General features: G+C 44.9%; 1 protein-coding gene across 2 annotated transcripts in view; it reads right to left on the minus strand.

Annotated features, from left to right (window-relative positions):
- Positions 1 to 394: 394 nt before the first annotated feature.
- Positions 395 to 21,525, minus strand: part of POMK (protein O-mannose kinase) — a 28,447-nt gene continuing 7,316 nt past the window's right edge. For both annotated transcript variants that reach the window (XM_045997610.1, XM_045997609.1), the window contains exons 3-5: positions 18,895 to 19,049; positions 17,644 to 17,946; positions 395 to 2,118 (exon numbers count right to left, since the gene is read on the minus strand). In XM_045997610.1, the coding sequence (XP_045853566.1) occupies positions 1,348 to 2,118; positions 17,644 to 17,925 (1,053 nt within the window). In that variant the 5' untranslated portion in view covers positions 17,926 to 17,946; positions 18,895 to 19,049 and the 3' untranslated portion in view covers positions 395 to 1,347. The remainder of the gene's footprint in view (positions 2,119 to 17,643; positions 17,947 to 18,894; positions 19,050 to 21,525) is intronic.

A 21,525-nucleotide genomic window follows, 5' to 3' on the forward strand; every position in this document is an offset into this window, starting at 1 on the left:
CAATTCTCCACATCCTTGACAACCCTCGTTATCGTCCATCCTCTTGATTACAGCATCCTGACTGCTGTGGGAGTTTTTAATAGCAAAAACTGACAGTTAAAACACTCTAGGGAAGTATATTCTCGGATCAGCCATATGACCCAATCAGCTCCAAAAGTGGCAGACTAGGACATCATACTAATTTTGCTGCCCTATCCTACTGCTTGTGGTACCCTCCCTAACAGTTAAGTACAGTGGCTCTCAAAATGTAGTCCCAAGACCAGCAGCACCAGTCAGAAATGCAAAGTCTCAGAGTCTGTCCCAGACCTACTGAGTCAGAGACTCTGGGGTGGGACCCAGCTCCTGCTTCTGGTGATTCCGACACCTGCTCAAGTTCAAGGGAAGGCAGCGTCTATTGCCAGGCATCTCTGCCCCTCAATGTCAGCTTTAACCACCTTATTGGTGGTAATTAATACACACCAAATCCATCATCCTCTGCAAATGAGGACGATAGTGACCAAGAAAGAACTTTCTAAAGGATTCTGTCATGCAACTTAAGTGGAAGGGTTTGACACTTTCCAGTAAAGAGTGATATTTTTGATATAAATTGTTCTAATAATTAACTTTGGACACAGAAAACTGAGCTGGAAGGTAAACAGGAATTTCATTAGCACCATCCAAGGCAGGAACATGGATATAATTTCCCTCATACTTGCTGTCCTAAATATTCCTTGTCCACTCAAAACTTCAAGGAGCCTGCTATCACAGTTCTCCTTTAGGTTTCTGGAAAGAGGACGGCATAAGAATTTCACATTCATTAAAATAAACATTTAAACAATCATTTAAAATACTAAAGACGGTCTCATCAACACCATGTGAAACATCACAAATACTCCTGTGACCCTGAATCTGGGTACTGAATTATGTCTGGTCATGTTGACCACCACCTAAAAACATGAAGAAAACAATTCTTTGGAAAACTACAGCATGTTTCTTTCATATCCTGCCATTTAAAAACCTTTTCTATATACATTTCTTACACGCCTCCAGATTCAGTAATTAGGGAAAGGGAAGCCTCTTTGTGGCTAATTTTTGTTACTTCCTTCAGCTGTGGCTAGATTCCTGCTTCTCTCATCTTCCACTGGGAGTGATCAGCATGAGAGAGGGAGGCCGGACTTCAGCCAAACCCCATGTGCCTGCAGCAACTTTTGCCCCGGTCCCCGGGGGGTGAATACCACTCACGGGTGCATGTGGACGCAGAGGAAGGACCACACAGCTGAACAGCAAAAACCTCACCATCAGAGCAAGATTTGCTGTGACTCTTCCATTTGCTCCCTAAAGCCCATCCTTCACTGACAGGATGGGTTTCTAGAGCATTTCTCTTGTCTGGGACACCATGGTATCTCTGAGTAAATTCAAAACCTTCTTGTAAGTGTCTAGAATATCCTGAGCCGTGGGTCGTTCTGCAGGCGTCTGGCTCTTACAGGCTTTATGAATATCAAACAAATGAAACCGGACCATATCACTCCCTTCAACATGCCCCAAAAGGAAGCTAGAGACATCTGGAATCTTCCAGATGTCGATCTTCTCGTCATAGGAGGGCATGAGGTCATCATCAAAAGGTGTGTCTTCCCCATAGGGCCACAGCTGCTCTGGAGCCACAAAGTCCCCATGCAGCTCCCGGTGACCACACTTCACCAACGTCCCAGAGCTGTGGTTCACCAGGGGCAAGGCGTCCAGGTCGTTCACCACGAGGCTGAAGTTACTGGTCAGCAGATACTGTGACAGCGTCTTGGGCAGGTCGTTGGAGTCGCACATGACGCGTGTGCCCAGGGGGCTGTGGTGCAAGTAGTTGATGATGCTGACGTAGTCCACGGCCAGCTGCAGCCTGCGCTGCCACGTGTTCATGTTCTGGTACTTGGAAAGGTTCAGCGTTGCTTCCAGATTGCTCAAGGAGCCCAAGGGGTGATACTCGGTAAGGATAGTGTTGTCGTCCTCACAGAAGCCGAGCAGAGTGACCACGTGTTTACCCTGCAGACCTTTCAGCATCTCCAGCCCGTGCAGGAAATCCTCTTTCATCTCCAGCCGGGAGAGCCGGGAGAACGCCACTTTGCGCTCCTTCCACTCAGACAGAAAGACCTGAAACAAAGCCACAGAGAGCATCAACCCTGAAAACCGCCACCTGTGTCAGAGAGCCAGAAACGCCCCAACGAGCGCCAGAGGTGGTACAGAGAATGCAAAAACGAGGAGACACAGACCCAGTCCCGGAGAAGCGCTCAGTCTGGTTAGGAAGGCTCACTGATGAGCAAACACGGGCACCCAGTGCAGAAGGCAGGGTAGACCCGGGATGGGCGCGGGTGAGGGTGCCAGAAGGCTCCTGGGAGTGGGTCTAGAGGATGACTGGGGCTGGCCCGGCGGACGTGGAGAATGGGAAGTGCATCCCTGGGAGGGGGCCTGTAGGATAAAGGCATGGAGTGGCAAACCGACTGGAAGCTCCAAACACCTGCAGCACAAATGGATGGGGGGAGGGGAGACGACTAGAAAGTGGTGAGTCAAGCCCAGCCAGCCCATCACACATCACACCACCACCTGCTTAGCTTCAAGGCAGCACAGTAAATCACAAACAGGAATCGTTCTCAGTGAGGACAAGAGTTTTTGTTTTTGTTTTAAGATTTTATTTATTTGGTACGCCCAGGTGGCTCAGTGGGTTAAAGACTCTGCCTTTGGCTCAGGTCATGATCTCAGGGTCCTGCGATCGATCGAGCCCCAGATCAGGCTCTCTGCTCAGCAGGGAGCCTGCTTACCCCTCTCTCTCTGCCTGCCTCTCTGCCTATTTGTGACTCCATCTGTCAAATGAAGAAATAAAATCTTAAAAAAAAAAAAAAGATTTTATTTATTCATTTGACAGAGAGAGAGCACAAGTAAGCAGTGCAGCAGGCAGAGGGGGAGAGAGAAGCAGGCTCTCTGCTGAGCAGGGAGCCCCGTGCAAGGCTTGATCCCATGACCCTGAAATCATGACCTGAGCCAAAGGCAGCCGCTTAACCCACTGAGCCGCCCAGATGCCCCAGGACAACAGTTTTAAGTGGGGTGTAGTTCTGTATTCCTTCAGCTGTAAGAGCAGAAGCAAAAGTGCCCCGCAGACTCTAGGGCAGACCCCCCACCGCGTGCCTGAACAGAACGCCTTAGACTCCCTGTTTCTACTAGCTAGGAAAGGCTTGCAGGAAGGACTGTAATGAAGAACTTCTGACCTCCTGCTTAAATCTCCAAAGGGAAAGTGTAAGACTGAGGAAGAGAAAATAGGCTCAGAAGTGAGAGTAGGGAGGACGGGCTGCCCCAGGCTGCGTCTGCCGCCTGCGGGCTGTTTCTCTGTGCTGCTACTTACTCACTGCTAAAACATAGCTTATGGTTTTTGAAACCAATTTGGAGTATTTATCAAGTGCCTGTAACATCAAATCCAAGATCTATTAAGGCAAAAATCTGAAAGAGATAAAAAGCTCCAGGAATAAAAATCTAGCACTACTTACAAAAGCATAAACTGGAACTTTCCCATCCATCAGAAAATGGAGGGCAAGAATGGCAAGATCACTTGAAAGAGTGCGATGCGGTCAGCAAAAATGCATATATTGACAGAGTTTTCACAGATAACAGGAATGTCACAAAGGAAAAAGGATATAAAATTTCCTTTATGTTATTGTTCTAATTGCCTAAAACAAGACAAAATTACATGGAAACCAAAGGAAACAGGCTAATGTTTCTCTTCATATATTCTCTTCATATGGTAAGATTCTAGGTGATTTTTTTTCTTTATGCCTTTCAGTATTTTTCAACTTTTCCAGAATGAATGTATATGATTTCACATTTAAAAACACTTTTTAAAAGAATTCAAAAATATATCAAATTGAGGTAAGTTAAAGACCTGTGAGATTTCTTTGGGATCTGACAGGGGAAATTCATTAGTGGAAAAACCCAGGTACCCGCAGTTGACCTTTAATATTTAAAAGAGAAATCTTTTAAGATCTTTTCAAAAACTCCAAATTGAGAAATTTCACTATGGATTATAATTTCTTCTTTTTATTATTTTTAAAAAGATTTTATTTATTTGAGAGAAAGAAAAAGCAAGGGACAGAGCACAAGCAGAGGGGGCAGGGCAGAGGGAGAGGAAGAAGCAGATGCCCCAGGAGCAACATGCAATGTGTGGAGTGTGGCTCAATCCCAGGCCCCCGAGATCATCACCTGAGCCGAAAGGCAGACGCTTAACCCACTGAGCCACCCAGGTGCCCCTAGATCATAATTTCTATTAAAAAGTCATTTTGCAACCATGAGAGACTGTGGACTCTGGGAAACAAACTGAGGGTTTTAGAGGGGAAAGGGGTGGGGGGATGGGTGAGCCTGGTGGTGGGTATTAAGGAGGGCATGGATTGCATGGAGCAATGGGTGTTCTATGCAAACAATGAATCATGGAACACTGCATCAAAAACTAATGATGTACTGTATGGTGACATAACACAATAAAGTAAAATTTTTTAAAAATAGCAATAAAAAAGTCGTTTTGCTTGTATGTCTAAACTAATATAATACTGTGTTAATTATATTTGAAAAAATTTTTTAAAAAGATTTTATTATTTATTTGACAGACAGAGATCACAAGTAGGCAGAGAGAGAAGGGGGGAAGCAGGCTCCCTGCTGAGCAAAGATGCGGGGGCTCGATGCAGGGCTTGATCCCAGGACCCTGAGATCATGACCTGAGCCAAAGGCAGAGGCTTTAACCCACTGAGCCACCCAGGCGCCCCTATATTTGAAAAATTTTAAAAGCCGTTTTACTCTGGCTGCTACAGTCACTGAAAGTTTCATGAATACGTACATTTATTTTCTTATGGAACACATTTTCCCCATAGACCTGAGTTAACACTGAATCTGACACTTGACTTCCACACAAAAATCATGTTTTTTGTTGAAAGCCATCACCTCCTTAGACCGACCTCCTCATGGTGCCCACCAGCACTGGCAGGTGGCTTTGGTATCATAGGCCCATTTTTCACATAAAAACAAGTGATCACTCTAGGGAAGCTGCTACAATTTATTGATACATACATTTATTCAACAGTAAGTGGCGGGAGAAGCTCAACAACAGGCCTCACAAATTCCTCCTGAACTCCTGTTTACGTTGAATTTCTGTGCCTCAGATAAATGAAAGATTATTAAATACTATTTATTATTGAATAGTATTAGCCTTTGGGATCACTCTCAAATACCTGAAACTTTCAAAGTTAAATATCTGCAAGTCAGGTATTGCTTAAGATATTTGCAATCTCAGCAATCTCTACCTCAGTTGCTTTGTAACACTTTCTAAAACTCTTAGAACAGTTTTACCTTTTTTAAGAAAATTATAAAATTAATCAAGAATATTCTTCTTGGCAAAAATTCAAATGTAGGAGGAGATTTCCTTCCCCTGCTTTTACTCCCCAACCCAAAGAAAGCTGTTAAGTGGCGGGTCACCTCCCAGACCTTTCTGTGTGCTCTCATACATGTTAATGTATGCTTTACAAGTAGCATTTGAGACTGGGGTGACATAAAGTAAGATTATAACATACGTATCACACTGCAACTTTTTTTCATTTAACTGATACCTCAGACTTTCCTGTCCTTCTTTTTAAAGCTGCATAACATTTCATAGTTTGGGTACATTACCCATGCTAGTGAGGTTTTGCAAATGATCACTTCTTTAAGTATAATAAAAATTCATGAGATTTGTCATGGAAGGAGTCAGATCATGAGGTTCTTTCTCTATAATAGAGAAATTATATGCAGGTCTATAATATTTAGTATGATTTTATGTGATCTGTTACCCTATGAACATTTAAACTATTTCCCCTTCTTTTCTTATTAACAACAGTGCTACAATACATAACCTTATATTCACAACTCTGCATGTCTGCAAGCATTTCTACAAGCTGGGTAAGTAGACGGGTAACTGAAGAATACGGGCTGCTATCACGACCCTCCAAGGTCTGTGCCAGCGCACACTCTCTCCACTCTTACATGAACGAATCCTAGGTTCCACAGCCTTGATCACACTAGATATTATCAATCTTTGTACTCCGTACTAACCTGACGATGAAAACATTTTACTGTTCCAACTCATTTGTATTTCTCTGACACTGAGCACTTTTCGTCTTTGTTGGCATTTCTGTAGATCTTCTGTGGAAGGTATGTTCGTTACCTTTATCCAATTTTGTGTAGGGTTGTTTTTGCTTATTAATTTCTGGGTGCTCTTTATGTATTATCATGTGACCCTTTATTATAAATGTAAAAGATACATTATAGAAAATAGTTTATGTGGTCTTTTGCAGTAAAAAAAATTAGCTGTTATGTAGTTAAATCTCTCCTCATAAATTTAATAAGTATTTATGATAATAAAAAAGCTGAAATTGGGGCACCTGGCTGGCTCAGTTGGTGGAGTGTGCAGCTGTTGATCTTGGGATTGTAGGTTCAAGTCCCATGTTGGGTGTAAAGATTACTTTAATATAAAATCTTTAAAAAAAAAACAAAACAGGGAGGCACCTGGGTGTATCAGTCAATTAAACATCTGCCTTTGGCTCAGGTCATGATCCCAGCATCCTGGGATCAAGTCCCAGTCAGGCTCTCTGCTCAGCAGGGAGTCTATGTCTCCCTCTCCCTCTTCCTTCTGCTCATGCACTCTCTCTATCAAATAACTAAAACCTTAAAACAACAACAACAAACCCAAAAAATGAAATAAATCCCTGCCCCTATGAAATTTACATTGTAGTGCAAGAGGCAGACAATAAAGAAAATAAACAGGATATATATAAAGTATACATAAATGTGCTTTGAAGAAAAATTAAGCAGGGAAGGGTTTAAATTTTAAATAGGGTTAGAGAAGGCTCTCACTGGGGTAACATTTGAGCAAGAACCTGATGGAGGTAGAGGAATGAGCCACACGCTACCTGGGGGAACTACATCCCAGGCAGAAAGAACAGCAAGGGCAAAGGCCCTGGGGTGACAGAATGCCCATAGACTGCCGGGTCAGTAAGGCCAGGGTGGCTGGAGTGGAATAAGCAAAGGGGAATGGAGCAGGAATAAGGCTGGAAGAGGGTGCAGACCTTATAAAGCCTGTAAGCTGGTAAAAGGACTCTGGCTTTTACTTAAGAGACACAGAGAGCCATTGAAGGATTTTGAATGGAGGAGAGATGCTCTATGACTTAGAATGTAATAGCAGTATTCTGGCTGTTGTGCTATAAACAGACTGAAGAGATGGGAGGGGGCTAGTGTGGAAGCAGAAAGCCCACCTGGGAAGCTACCGAAATAATCCAGCTATGAGGCTTGGATGGGCGGGGGGAGGAGGGAAGATGGGTAGAAGTCTGAGGAATGGTCAAATCCTGAATCTCCTCTGAGTGCAGAGACAATAGAACCTGCTAATGGATTCAACATGGATGTGAAAAAAAGAGAGAAGTCAGGATGCTTCTTCCCAGGTCAGGGGCCTGAGCACCTGGGCCCACAGAGCTGTCATTAACCGCAACAGGGAAGAATAAATGGAAAGCAGGCTGAGGGGATGGTCTGGGACACAGTCAGTGTGGAAGCCTTTCTGACATCCAAGTGGAGATGTGGGGTAGGCAGCTGTATAGAAGAGTCTGGGAAGTTCAGGGCAGAGGTCTTAGCGATAGATAAAGGCAAGAGGCTGAAGATGTCCAGGGAAGGAGTGAGCATACATGAATGACCCAAAGTTAAAAGAGATGAGGAGGTAGAACTTGCAAAAGGAACTGAGAAGTGAACACTATTATTTCATACTCTAAATATACAATTCAGGGGCACCTGGGTGGCTCAGTTGCTTGAGGGTCTGACTCTTGATTTTGGCTCAGGTCATGATCTCAGGGTTGTGGGATCAAGCCCCTTGTGGGTCAGTGTGGACCCTGCTTAAGATTCTCTCTCTCCCTCTGCCCTGCCCCCACCTCACTTGTGGGCACACTCGCATGTGCCCTCTCTCTAAATAAAAATAAATAAATAAATATATATATATATATATATATATATATATATATATATATACACACAATTCAGGTAACATCTGTTTTTCAGACAGCCTGGAGCATTAAAAATAGATCATATAAGATCCTTCCAAATGGAGGTGTCTGGGTGGCTCAGTGGGTTAAAGCCTTTGCCTTCATCTCAGGACATGATCCCAGGGTCCTGGGATGGAGCCCTGCATCGGGCTCTCTGCTCAGCAGGGAGCCTTTAAAAAAAACAAAAGATCCTTCCAAATGTTAAACAAAACTAGAGGGCTAGAGTAGTGTGAGAAACAGTCAAATCCATTCAATCCACCCCAATTTTCATGCCTTTTTAATGTAGTATATTTTAATTTTATTTTTAAAGATTTTATCTGTGATCTCTTAAAGTCATCACCATGGGCCAGGGACATGGAATGACACATGAAGATATACAGGGTGTGACCTGAATCATGCTTTGGTTATTCCCAGCAATATGGCTGGACTTTCTGTCTTCTGGAAGAATTGGTTCTGGTTCTCCTGGAACACGTTTTTTTTTTTAATTCTAATAGCTTTTTTTTTCTTTTAAATTTTTATTTATTTATTTGACAGAGAGAGAGATTACAAGTAGGCAGAGAGGCAGGCAAAGAGAGAGAGGAGGAAGCAAGCTCCCGGCTGAATAGAGAGCTGGATTCCAGGCTCGATCCCAGGACCCTGAGATCATGACCTGAGCCGAAGGCAGAGGCTTTAACCACTGAGCCACCCAGGCACCCTATTCCTGGAATCTTTATTCTTCCTCAATGGTATTGTTGCCCCAAATCCTATCAGAAATTGCGCAGCCCCTTGAGATGTGGGTATTTCTGTCTTGGAGATGGCTGACAGAGTATATACCTAGTTTTTTGTTTTTGTTTTTTTGAGAGAGAGTGTGCCAAGTGGGGCAAAGGCAGGGGAAAGGAGGGAATCTTTTTTTTTCTTCAAGATTTTATTTATTTATTTGACAGAGAGAGAGATCACGAGTAGGCAGAGAGGCAGGCAGAGAGAGGGGGAAGCAGGCTCTCCACTGAGCAAAGAGCCCGATGCAGGGCTTGATCCCAGGATCATCTTGAGATCATGACCTGAGCTGAAGGTAGAGACTTAACCCACTGAGCCACCCAGGCACCCCAGGGAAGGATGGAATCTTAAGCAGGCTCCACCTCAAGACCTTGAGATCATGACCTGAGCTGAAATCAAGAGTTGGACACTTAATCGACTGATCTGCCCAGACTTCCCTGTACCTGGTTCTTTTAATGTAATCTTGGATTTAAAAATCTAAAAGAGGGGCACCTGGGTGGCTCAGTCAGTTAAGCCTCTGCCTTCAGCTCAGGTCATGATGCCAGGGTCCTGGGATCCAGCCCCACATCGGGCTCCTGCTCAGTGGGGAGCCTGCTTCTCCTTCTCCCCGACACCCACCCCTCCCACCGGTTGTGCATCATGTCATCTGTGAAGAGAGAGAGTTTGACTTCTTTTATGCCAATTTGAATGCCTTTTATTTCTTTTTGTTGTCTGATTGCTGAGGATAGGACTTCCAGAACTATATTGAGCAATGATGGTGAGAGTGGGCATCCTTGTTGTGTTCCTGACCTTAAGGGAAAAGCCCTCTTTATCTCTATTTCTCTCTCAAATAAATAAATAAAATCTTAAAAAAAAATAAAAATCTAAAAGGGATTACAGTTAATAATACTGGGATTAAAATTAAAAACTTAATAGGGGCACCTGGGAGGCTCAGTCGTCAAGCGTCGGCCTTTGGCTCAGGTCATGGTCCCAGCGTCCTGGGATCTAGCCCTGCATCCGGGCTTGATCCCATCAATTCTGCATCAATCGATCTGCATCAATTCCCTGCTCCCTGAGAACCCTGCTTCTCCTTCTCTCACTCTCCCTGCTTCTGTTCCCTCTCTCTCTGTCAAAAAAATAAATAAAATCTTTAAAAAAAAAATTTAAACTTAATAAACCTTGAAGTCAGGCATTGTGATGCCTCCAGCTTTGGTTTTCTTTTTCGCTTTTGCAATTCAAAAGCAATTTCAAATAGCTTTTCAGGCAATTTGAGGGTCTTTTCTGGCAATTCAGGGTCTTTTCTGGCTCCATACAAATTTTAGGACTGTTTGTTCCAGCTCTGTGAAAAATGCCAATAGTATTTTTTTTTTAATTCATTTGACAGAGATCACAAGTAGGCAGAGAGTCAGGCAGAGAGAGAGGAAGGAAAGCAGGCTCCCTCCTGAGCAGAGAGCCGGATGAGGGGCTCGATCCCAGGACCCTGAGATCATGACCTGAGCCGAAGGCAGAGGTTTTAACCCACTGAGCCACCCAGGTGTCCGCCAATAGTATTTTAATAGGGACTGCACTGAAAGTGTAAATTGCTCTGGGCAGCACAAACATTTTAATGATGTTTATTCTTCCAATCCATGAGCATGGAATATTTTTCCACCTCTTTGTGTCTTTCTCAGTATCTCTCCTAAGTCTTCTGTAGTTTCTAGAGTACAGATCCTTTATCTCTTTCATTAAGTTTATTCCTAGGTATCTTGTGTTTTTTGGAGCTATTGTAAATGGAATTGACTCCTTAATTTCTCTTTCTTCAGTTACATGGTTAGTGTATAGAAATGCATCTTATTTCTGTGCATTGATTTTGTACCTTGTCACGTTGCTGAGTTGCTGTATGAGTTCTAATAACTCAGGGGTAGAGTCTTTTGGGTTTTCCACATAAAGCATCATGTCATCTGTGAAGAGAGAGAGTTTGACTTCTTTTATGCCAATTTGAATGCCTTTTGTTTCTTTTTGTTGTCTGATTGCTGAGGATAGGACTTCTAGAACTATGTTGAGCAATGATGGTGAGAGTGGGCATCCTTGTTGCGTTCCTGACCTTAAGGGAAAAGCCCTCAGTTTTTCCCCGTCGAGAATGATAGTCGCTGTGTGCTTTTCATAGATGGCTTTTAGGATATTGAGGTACGGTCCCTCTATCCTTGTACTTTGAAGAGTTTTAATCAAGAGAGGATGCTTATTTTGTCAAAAGTTTTCTCTGAGAAAATCATATGTTCTTGTTTTTTCTTTTACTAATGTGCCCTATCACCTTGATTGATTTATGAATGTTCAAGCTATATTACAAAGCCAGAGTCATCAAGACAATATGGTATTGGTACAAAAACAGACACACAGATCAGTGGAACAGCGCAGAGACCCCAGAATGGACCCTCAACTCTACGGTCAACTGATCTTCAACAAAGCAGGAAAGAATATCCATGGAAAAAAGACAGTCTCTTCAATAAACGGTGCTGGGAAAACTCGACAGCCACATGCAGAAGAATGCAACTAGACCATTCTCTTATAGCATACACAAAGATAAACTCAAAATGGATGAAAGACCTCAATGTGAGACAGGAGTCCATCAAAATCCTAGAGAACATAGGCAGTAACCTCTTTGACATCAGCCACAGAAACTTCTTTCAAAACACATCTCTAAAGGCAGGGGAAACAAAAGTGAAAATGAACTTTTGGGACTTCATCAAAATAAAAAGCTTCTGCACAGCAAAGGAAACAGCCAACAAAACTAACAGGCAACCTACTGAATGGGAGAAGATATTTGCAAATGACATTTTGGATAAAGAGCTGATATCCAAGATCTACAAAGAACTTCTCAAACTCAACACTCAAAAACCAAATAATCCGGGGCACCTGGGTGGCTCAGTGGGTTAAGCCTCTGCCTTCAGCCCAGGTCATGATCTCAGGGTCCTGGGATCGAGCCCTGCATTGGGCTCTCTGCTCAGCGGGGAGCCTGCTTCCCCCCACCCGCCTGCCTCTCTGCCTACTAGTGATCTCTCTCTGTCAAATAAATAAACAAAATCTTAAAAAAAACAACAACAACAAATAATCCAGTCAAGAAATGGGCAGAAGATGTGAACAGACATTTCTCCAAAGAAGACATAAAAATGGATAAAAGACACATGAAAAAATGATCATCATTAGCCATCAGGGAGATTCAAATCAAAACCACATTGAGATAACACCTTAAACCAGTTAGAATGGCCAGAATTAGTAAGACAGGAAACAACAAGTGTTGGAAAGGTTGTGGAGAAAGGGGAGCCCTCTAACACTGTTGGTGGGAATGCAAGCTGGTATAGCATTTCTGGAAAATGGTATGGAGGTTCCTCAAGAAGTTAAAAATACAGCCACCCTAATGACCCAGGAATTCACTAATACGTATTAAACCCAAAAATACAGATGTAGGAAAAAGGGGCACATGCACCCCAATGTTCATAGCACAATGTCCACAATACCCAAACTGTGGAAGGAGTTGAGACGCCCTTCAACAGATGGACAAAGAAGATGTGGTTCATATAGACAATGAAATATTATTCAGCCATCAGAAAGGATGAATACCCACCATTTGCACTGATATGAATGGAACTGGAAGGAATTATGCTAAGTGAAATAAGTCAAGCAGAGAAATACAATTATCATATGGTTTCACTCACATGTGGAACATAAGAAAAAGTGTGGAGGACCACAGAGGAAGGGAGGGAAAACCGAATGGGAAGAAATCAGAGAGGGAGACAAACCATGAGAGACTCTGGACTCCAGGAAACAAATTGAGGGTTACAGAAGGGAGGGAAGTGGGGGGATGAGGTAACTGGGTGATGGGTATTAAGGAGAGCACGTGTTGGGATGAGCACTGTATTATAGGCAACTAATCAATCACTGAACACTACAACAAAAACTTATGATGTACTATATGCTGGCTAACTGAACATAATTTTTTAATACTTTATTAATTATTTTTATTAACATACAATGTATTATTTGTCCCAGGGGTACAGGTCTGTGACTCATCAGGCTTACACATTTCACAGCACTCACCATATCACATACCCTTCCTAGTGTCCATAATGAACATAATTTTTTAAAAAAGTAACGGTTAAAAAATATTTTGACAATTTAAAATAAATAAATAAAACTTAATAAAAAGATACACATGACATGGACATTGGGGAGGGTATGTGCTATGGTGAGTGCCCTGAAATGTGTAAGCCTGACAATTCACATACCTGTACCCCTGGGGCAAATAATACATTATATGTTAATTTCAGAAATGTAAAAACAAAAAAAGAAAAAGATACACATGAAATAAAATTTACTGGAAAAAAGATCTAAAAGGGATAAATCTCCCACTGTTATCCTCAGAGAATAAGATCAGAGATGGGGAGGACAAGAGGTAGAAGGGAACAGTTTACTTTGTACTTCACCTCCTTCTGTAAGTTTGAATTGAATGTACTGCTTTTACAATTAAAGAAAATTAAAGGAAAAAAAAGAAAAAGAATAGGTCAAGCTGCCTTTCAGTCAAATTGAGATTGCTCCACGCAATCGCAAGCACAAACCATAAACAGAGTCTGGGGAAAGAAGGCATTGGCCACATGCTCCCCCTAGGAGCAAAATCACTTCTGGTGGAGAACTGCGGACTTAGGGGCAAAATAGGGGACAGAAGGCAGCACGGGGGATAATTAGGAATGGCCCGTGAGGGAGTAGGAAAACTATAAAGAGGTGGCAGCACAGAGAGCCAGAGTCACAAGGACAGAGGAGCCAACTGTATCAAAGGCTGCAGAAAAGATCAAGTGGGAGGAAGACAGAGAAATGACCAACCCAGGATTTGCAGGTCTCTGGATAAGGACAGTTTCTCTGCAGGAGGGTGTTTGGAGAAGACAAGAAGTGAATGGGAGGAGGAAAAGTAGGGACAGAGCTCTGGCAATTTCATTACAGAGGAAAGAGAACGTGCGCAGAGCCTCTGAGGAAGAGGGAATCAGGGAAAGGGATTTCTGTGTGAAAGGGTGTGTGTTTGCGTGCCAGTCAGAATGACTTTCGGAGTGGGGAAGACTGAGGGTACAGCAGAGAGTGGACAGCTTCCGGGAGGACATGAGAAGTCATGACACCTGAGCTGGAGGGCTTACAGGTCAGGTGACTGAAGATGCAGAAATTTTGTTTGGGAAGCTCCTGTTCCCATAACAACTTATGCAACAAGACCATGAACTAAGGCAAGGGGGAAGGAAAAGTCGAGGGAGGAACATGATAGGACTGCTGGGCTGTGGTGAGAGCAGGGCTGAGGTTTGTGGTCGCGCATGAAACCACAGGGCTGTGGGACCTCTCTACCTCCAGGGCAACTGCTCAAATGCAGATGCACAGCTGGGGTCAACCAGGTTCGGGACTCCCCAGCCACGCACAATGTAGAGAGAGATACAGAGGAGCTGTTGCATGTGTTTGCACAAGACTGACTTTGAGGCTAACAGCCACGGAGTCCCTGCTGCTGGGTCAGTGTGGGTCCCAGTGCAACCACCATGGGATCAACACACATGTCCCGATAAATTGAGGAATTACTAAAGCAAGGGCGCTGGGAGAGGAGGTGGTCAGAGAGCAGGATGCCAAGAACTCTGGTTACAGAAATTCTTACTGAGGAAGCTTATGCCTTCCAGCTTAGGGTGTGGAGTGTTGCCCATGTGGAGGAGCTGGTCACAGTGATGGGAAACACCTTACATGCAGGGAGTTGTTCCAATAAGTGACTATGCAGAGGAATAAGAGGCTGCCCTGTGCTGGGACACCCATGTGTCCCGGACCCCCGGGCTGAAGGCAGGGGGACAGACGAGACTCATCACTGATGGTGCAAATATCCAGTGTGTAAAATACTCTTGCCCAGAGGGCAAATTTCAACCAAAGACAAAAGAAAATCAATGTAATGGCCTTACAGTCATATTTCACTTTAATAAAACTACATTACTCAGAGTTATTATCCACATTTTTAAACCTCATATTCGCATGGGCATGATTTGTAGGGCATCCCCCACATCCAATCTGTCCTCAAACAACAATTCGCCACCATCAAAGCTACCTACTGAAGGGGTGCCTGGATAGGGCAGTAGGTTAAGCATTGGACTCTTGGTTTTAACTCAGATCATGATCTCAAGGTCATGGGATTGAGCCCTGTGTTGGGCTCCACACTCAATACGGAGTCTGCTTAAAAGACTCTCTCTCTCCCCACTCCCTCTCTCTGCTCCTCCCCCTGCTATTCCTCTCTCAAGTAAATAAATAAATTGCTTAAAAAAAAAAAAGCTACCTACCCAAAAATATATCCTTCAAGGTAAAGAGCAATTCTGAAAAAGAAGTCCAAAAATGACCTGAGCAGTAACCTAGAAACAAGTGGGCAGCCGGGCGGCCCCTCCAGGTCATGAAGACAGAAATCAACAGGGCCTAAGTCCTCTTCTCTACCCACATCTCCCCCTGGTGTGTTCTTCACATCCTAATGCTTTCAGCATCATCCCAGATATATTTCCCACCCACTGCCCCAGACCCAAATGCTAGACTTGTATATCCAACCTTCACATTCACTCACAGCCTTAACATGTTCACCTCACGCACACAAAATCTGTTCTTCCATTCTTCCCTGCTCAGGTAATGACGGCACTAGTCTTCTTGTTGCCTGGACCTAGAACCTTGTGGTCACCCTCTCCCTCGCTTACATCCTAGAACTGATCTGTTAGGAAACCCTACTGGGGGCGGCTGGGTGGCTCAGTGAGTTAAGCCTCTGCCTTTGGCTCAGGTCATGATCCCAGGCTCCTGGGATCAAGCCTTGCATCAGGCTCTCTGCTTGGTGGGGAGCCTGCTTCCCACTCCCCTGCCTGCTGCTCTGCCTACTTGTGATCTCTCTGTCAAATAAATAAAATCTTTAAAAAAAAAAAAAAAAGAAAGGAAATCCTACTGGCTCTACCTTTAAGAAATGACCAGAATCCATTGATTTCTCATGAGGTTCACTGCTAACACCCTTGTCCGGCTGTGAGCATCTCTCCCCTGCAAGGCCCAGCCAGTCTTCCACCCTCACCAACACCTCAGCCTCCTTCCCACACATACAACACATTCTCTCTCTACTCAAATTGCTCCGGTGGCTCTCCTGGTCCCACCAAGCCTCACGTGCCCTGGCCACGACTTGGCTTCCCTCTGACTTTATGTGCCACCTCCCTTCTTATCCTGCCCTCTGGTGACACTGGCTCATTCTGGGTCCCTGAACAACCAGGCATGTTCCATCTTAGGCCTCTGCTGGTACCCATCTTTCTTACTAGAACATATTTTCCCCAGATATCCACAGGGCTCACTCTCAGATCATTCTGAACCACCTAGAGTAGTGAGCCGTGGCTCCTTCCTCGTCCTGCTGTCTTCCCAGCACATGTCATTAACATATTTTATTGAGCATCTATTTCTTATTCATTGTCTCATTCCCCAACTAGAAAGCTTCAACAGGCTCTGTTTTATTCATTACCACAGCTCCAGCACCTACAATGAATGAAGAAATCTTTTTTTTTAAATGAATCTTTTTAAAAAAGTTACCTTGTTCTATAGTTTTACTTTGCATAAATTCCATTCCCTTTTCCCTGACTTCTTTCTTCAAGATGTCTCCTTTCTGGGGCACCAGGGTGGCTCAGTTGCTTAAGAGTCTACCCATGATCCTAGGGTCCTGGGATCAAGCCCAGCCCCTCAATGGGCTCTAGGCTCAGTGGGGAGCCTGCTTCTCCCTCTCCTCTCCACTTGTGATCTCTCTTGCTACCAGATTTTATAAAAGATTTTATAAATAAAATCTTAAAAAAAAAAGTCTCCTTTCCACATTCATGGTGCACTAGTCTCCCCAAACAAAAGCCAGCTGTCCATGTGGATGCATTTTCTGTTCCCTCTCTCTCCTGCCAGTCACTCAATACATCCTCACAAAGGAACTCTCTGTAACAATCCTTCTCTGGCCTCTAGAGGCATCAGCGGGCCTTAGCTCCCACAGAACCAATAAGGGACCAGGTGCAGCCAGCACACACTGGTTGCCTATAGACAACAGCTTTTGAGGCATCTCAATTCACCCCTTTGGTTTCTCTTTTTAAAATAAAAAACTTGGGACGCCTGGGTGGCTCAGTTGGTTAAGCGGCGGCCTTTGGCTCAGGTCATGATCCCAGCATCCTGGGATCGAATCCCACATTGGGCTCCTTGCTCGGCAGGGAGCCTGCTTCTCCCTCTGCCTCTGCCTGCCACGCTGTCTGCCTGTGCTTGCTCTCCCTCTCTCTGACAAATAAATAAATAAAATCTTTTAAAAAATAAAATAAAAAACTTTTTTCTAATAAAAAACTTTAAAAAAGTCAATATAATCCCATGCCAGGGCTTGAAAAATAAGAATAAAAAAAACTGCCCATAATCTTTTTACCATAGCACAATTTCTATCGTTTCTGTATTTTTCTACATAAGCACATTAATTTTGCAGTTGAAAATCATGTATTATGCAGTTCTGCATTTTGCTTTTTTCACTTATCCTCGTAAGATTTTTTTTCCTGCTGCTACTACACAGGGTTCCCACACAACTAATGGAGAATAGTCTATCAAGTGGCTAGCCCATAATTAACTATATCCAATAGTTTTTATTACTGGTTTTCTATTGCTATAAATAACAAAGCAAAATACTCCTTGATGCATTTAGCTTTCTTCTTTTCATTGGATTAGGATAAAGTCCCAGATGTGAGATCACTGGGCTCAAAGGCAGAAATATTTTGAGGACCCTTCACACATAATGCCAATCTGCCATCCCGAAAGGCCACCCATTCACACTCAGATGGAAGCCAGAACTCACTCTCTTCACGGCTCCTTCCCCGACACGCTTCAGCTGCCGCACGTCAGTCCTCAGATCCTCGCAGGACAGCCACGGTGAACAGTTTTTCATTTGTCCCATTCTGAAATGTCCGTGGGGACAGTGGGTGGAGCCCACAGTGGAGTGGGGAGGGGCGATGAAAAACCAGTCAAGGCAGAGGTAGAGGAGAGCATTCATGAGAGCCATGGAGAGCAGCAGCCCCACGGCTGGGGGCACCGCTCTGCGAGGGAGGCCTCTGCTGCTGTCCTGGGCTTTCCCGTCCATGCTGCTATCCTCTGCAGGTTCCTGCGATGTGACACCAAACAAGAAGTAATCATGAAGGTGTCTGAGTGACAAGGGGTTGAAAGAAGGCACAGCCTCTCAGTCCTCTTATGCCCAAGGATCCTGCATGCCTTCGGGTCCTTGGGAGGATTATCATCAACAAGGTTCATTCTAAATGCTCAGTGTCAGCTGTTCGCACAATCAGTGTCTTATTATCAGCTCGTCTGGATTCCACCAGACGGAAGGTGTTTGTGTGTGTCTGACTTTGTGTCCCTCCCACAGGACTGAGCAAAATGAAAGCAAGCTGCACTTGTTAGTCCAGTGGGGCCGGGACAGATGGACAGAGGAGAGCAGCCAAGATCAGATGCGGTGGGGGTGAGGGCAAGAATGCTGACAGCCTCCCGAACCAGCTAAGAAACTGGGATAATCCCCGGAAGGTACTAGAAAGCTCCCTGACATTTTTAGGAAGCAAGGCTACTCTTCAGCAGGCATGACAGATGTGTCGGGGTGGAAGACATGGTGGTGGGGAGACTGGGTCAAGGGCTCTGGCAGTCGTGTGGGGTCCAAGCTGAGAAGCATCCGAGCCGGAGTAACAGTCCTGAGAACGGAGAGAGGATGACACGCAGGTGATCCTCACACCAAGCACCGCTGAGAAGGCTGGACACTCAGCGGCTCAGCTCTAGCTCTGGCACCGGCGTCAGGTCACGGTGGAGGCGGGCATTCCTGCCGAGTTGTGTGGTGGCAGAGGGGCTAGGAGGGGAGAGGGCCGGAAGGACCCTGGAGGTCAGGTGCTTGACGCTCAGGGTGCCTGAGGCAGAAGCTGTGTGTGAACCAGAGTGGAAGCGTGTCAGTATTTTGACTAGGAAGATGGGCATAACAGTGTGTTCTCTTAGTGGGATGTGCTGGGGACACTAGTGACAGAATTGACCCTGTGCTTCCTGTGTCTGAAACGACTATGACATGAAGCGTTACCTTCCAGGAACGCCTTCGTTCTCCCAGCTCAGGCCGCTCAGGCCTCCACCCGGACACCTGGGTCACTCAGTGTCCTGGTTGGTCCCAGGCATGGGAATGAAAACACTCTGCCACGAAGTACCAAGAAGGAGGTCTTCTGAATGAAAACTGCAATTCTGCACAGAGACAAATGGCAACAGTTCAGATGGTCTCCAGGGGCCCTCCTAGGGTCTGGGTGTCCCCCTCCAGCCCCAGGATGGAGCAGGAGCAGCAGCTGCAGGAAGTCCTCCGACAGCCTGGTGGCCATTGTGGCACCCTGCCAGCTGGTCTGAGTTCAGAGTCTGCATCTCCCCCGCCGCTCCCTTAACCTCCATCGCCAAACGCCGACCACTTATTCACTCCACGTTCATGAAGCCGTTTCCACATGCTCAACCCCACTCTAGGCCCTGGGGATCTGTGAGTAAATACACAGATATGGTTCCTATCCTCTTGGACCTTAGGGAGAAACCAGTGGAGAAGAGAGACAACAAGTAAGAAACAAAAAATCTTCTCCTTGTATATTGTGATGAGCTTTTAAGGATAGAGACTAACAGAGAGGAAATCCCTGGATGAAGCAGTCCTAGAACAACTCTCCGAGGATTCGCACCGAGACCAGAGGCCCGAGAGGCGACAGCCATGAAGAAAATCTGAAGACAGCTCTTTCATACCTTCTCCTGGAGTTAGTGAGCCCACCCACCATTCACAGTGCTAGGACAACACACCCATCAAGCCAGGTGCAAAGTTCACAGAAAACAGCATTTCCCCTAAGTTCACACTGCAGCTATAAAGACTTTAAAGACTATCTATGCTTACTATCTCCAACACTCCCCTCTGTTCCTCTGGAACCCAAGGCTACTCCACCCCCAGAGTCCAAATCACCAGGACCTCGCTATTGCTGAACACAGCAGTCAGTTCAGTCACAGGCTTGACCGCTAGGTGGCATCTGGCATGGCTGATCACTCCCTTCTCTTTGCAATGCCTTTGTTACCTGGTTCTCAGGAAGGTGCACTTTGGTGGCTCTTCTTGCCTTTGTCTGTAGACTGCTGGAGGGTCCAAGGCTTGGACAGACCTCTGCACTCATGCCCTGGATGCTCTTATCCAGACTCGGGCTCCCTGTCCCCACCTGCTGACAGCTCCCGGTGTAAAGCCCCAGTCCTGCTAACTTAACATCTCTACTAGAATGTTCCAACGGACAATTCAAAATACTACTTCTTCTCCACAGTAAAATGCCAAATAACTCAATTTGGAAATGGGCAAAGGACTTGATCAGACATTTATCTAGAGAAGACAGGCAGATAGCCAACAGGCACATTGATTTTATTAGTCATCAGGGAAATGCAAATCAAAACCACAATGAGATCCCACCTCATCCCCACCAGGACCACTGTCCTCAAAGATTCAGGCAAGAACAAGTGTTGAGGAAGATGCTGGTGGCAATATAAAATGATGCAGCCTCTGCAGAAGAAAGAGTCTGGAAGTTCCTCGAAAGGCTCAATATAGAGTTACCCATACAAATCCATTGCTTGGTATATGCCCAAGGGAACTGGCAACATACATTCGCATGAACCCTAGTCACTCGTACATGAACGTTCACAGCAGCACTACTCGTAACAGCCAAATAGTAGAAATAACCCGAAGTCCACACATGGACAAATAAAATTTTCTGTAAATAGACATGGAATATTAATCACCCACAAAAAGAAATAAAGCACTAATACATGCTGTAACATGGATGAAACTCGAAAACTTGATGCTAAGTGAGATAAGGCAGACACAAGAGGTCCTGTATTGTAGAACTGTATTATATGAAATGTCCGTACAGGCGCATCCACACATACAGAAAGCAAGGTAGTGACTGCTAGGGGCTGAGTGAAAGGGGAAATAGGGAGTGGCTGCTAATGGGCACAGGATTTCTTTTTGGATGAAAACGTTCTGGAATTAGTGGAGATATTGCACAACCTTGTGAATATACTAAAAATCAATGAACTGTACACTTCAAAGAGCAAACTTAATGGTATGTGAATTATATCTCAATGTGAACAGATAATAAAAATGCTTCCCAAACACAATGTCTGCCCCTTCCCTACAAATCTGCAGTTTTCAGCGTTCAGACCCTCAGCACTCGACTGCTCTGTTCTTCCAGTGACCCAGCCCCAGTGGGGCTGCATGGCAAGGGTCAGCAGAGCAACACTGCTTTCTCTGAGCAAGACATCTTAGAAGTAATGGATTCTCCCAAACCCGCATGTAGTTCTTCCTAATTAATTTTTTTAAAAGGCTGCTGTGCAAATTCCCACTGTGATTACAAGGTGTCCAGCAAACCCTGGCTCTACCGCAGTGTTCCAGCCTCACTCGAGTCTCTGCCTCTTCTTGACATAGGGCCACCTGCTCACCTGCCCCTCAGTCTTCCCAGCTGTGCCTGTTGGGGCCGTGATGGCTGTTCGCTCACCTATCCCACAAAGACTCCAGGCCCATGTCTTTCTCTCTGGCCCATTCCCTCCTGTCTTCAGGGACTTTGACTAAACCTATGATGAATTTTCACTTTCAGCCCTCACGGTCTCATGGACTTCCTCTATTGGTACCTGATTCTTAGAAGGTGCTCTTACAGAAATGAAT

This window comes from Meles meles, chromosome 2 (genome assembly GCF_922984935.1).
Source record: "Meles meles chromosome 2, mMelMel3.1 paternal haplotype, whole genome shotgun sequence".
NCBI classification, from domain to species: Eukaryota; Metazoa; Chordata; class Mammalia; order Carnivora; family Mustelidae; genus Meles; species Meles meles.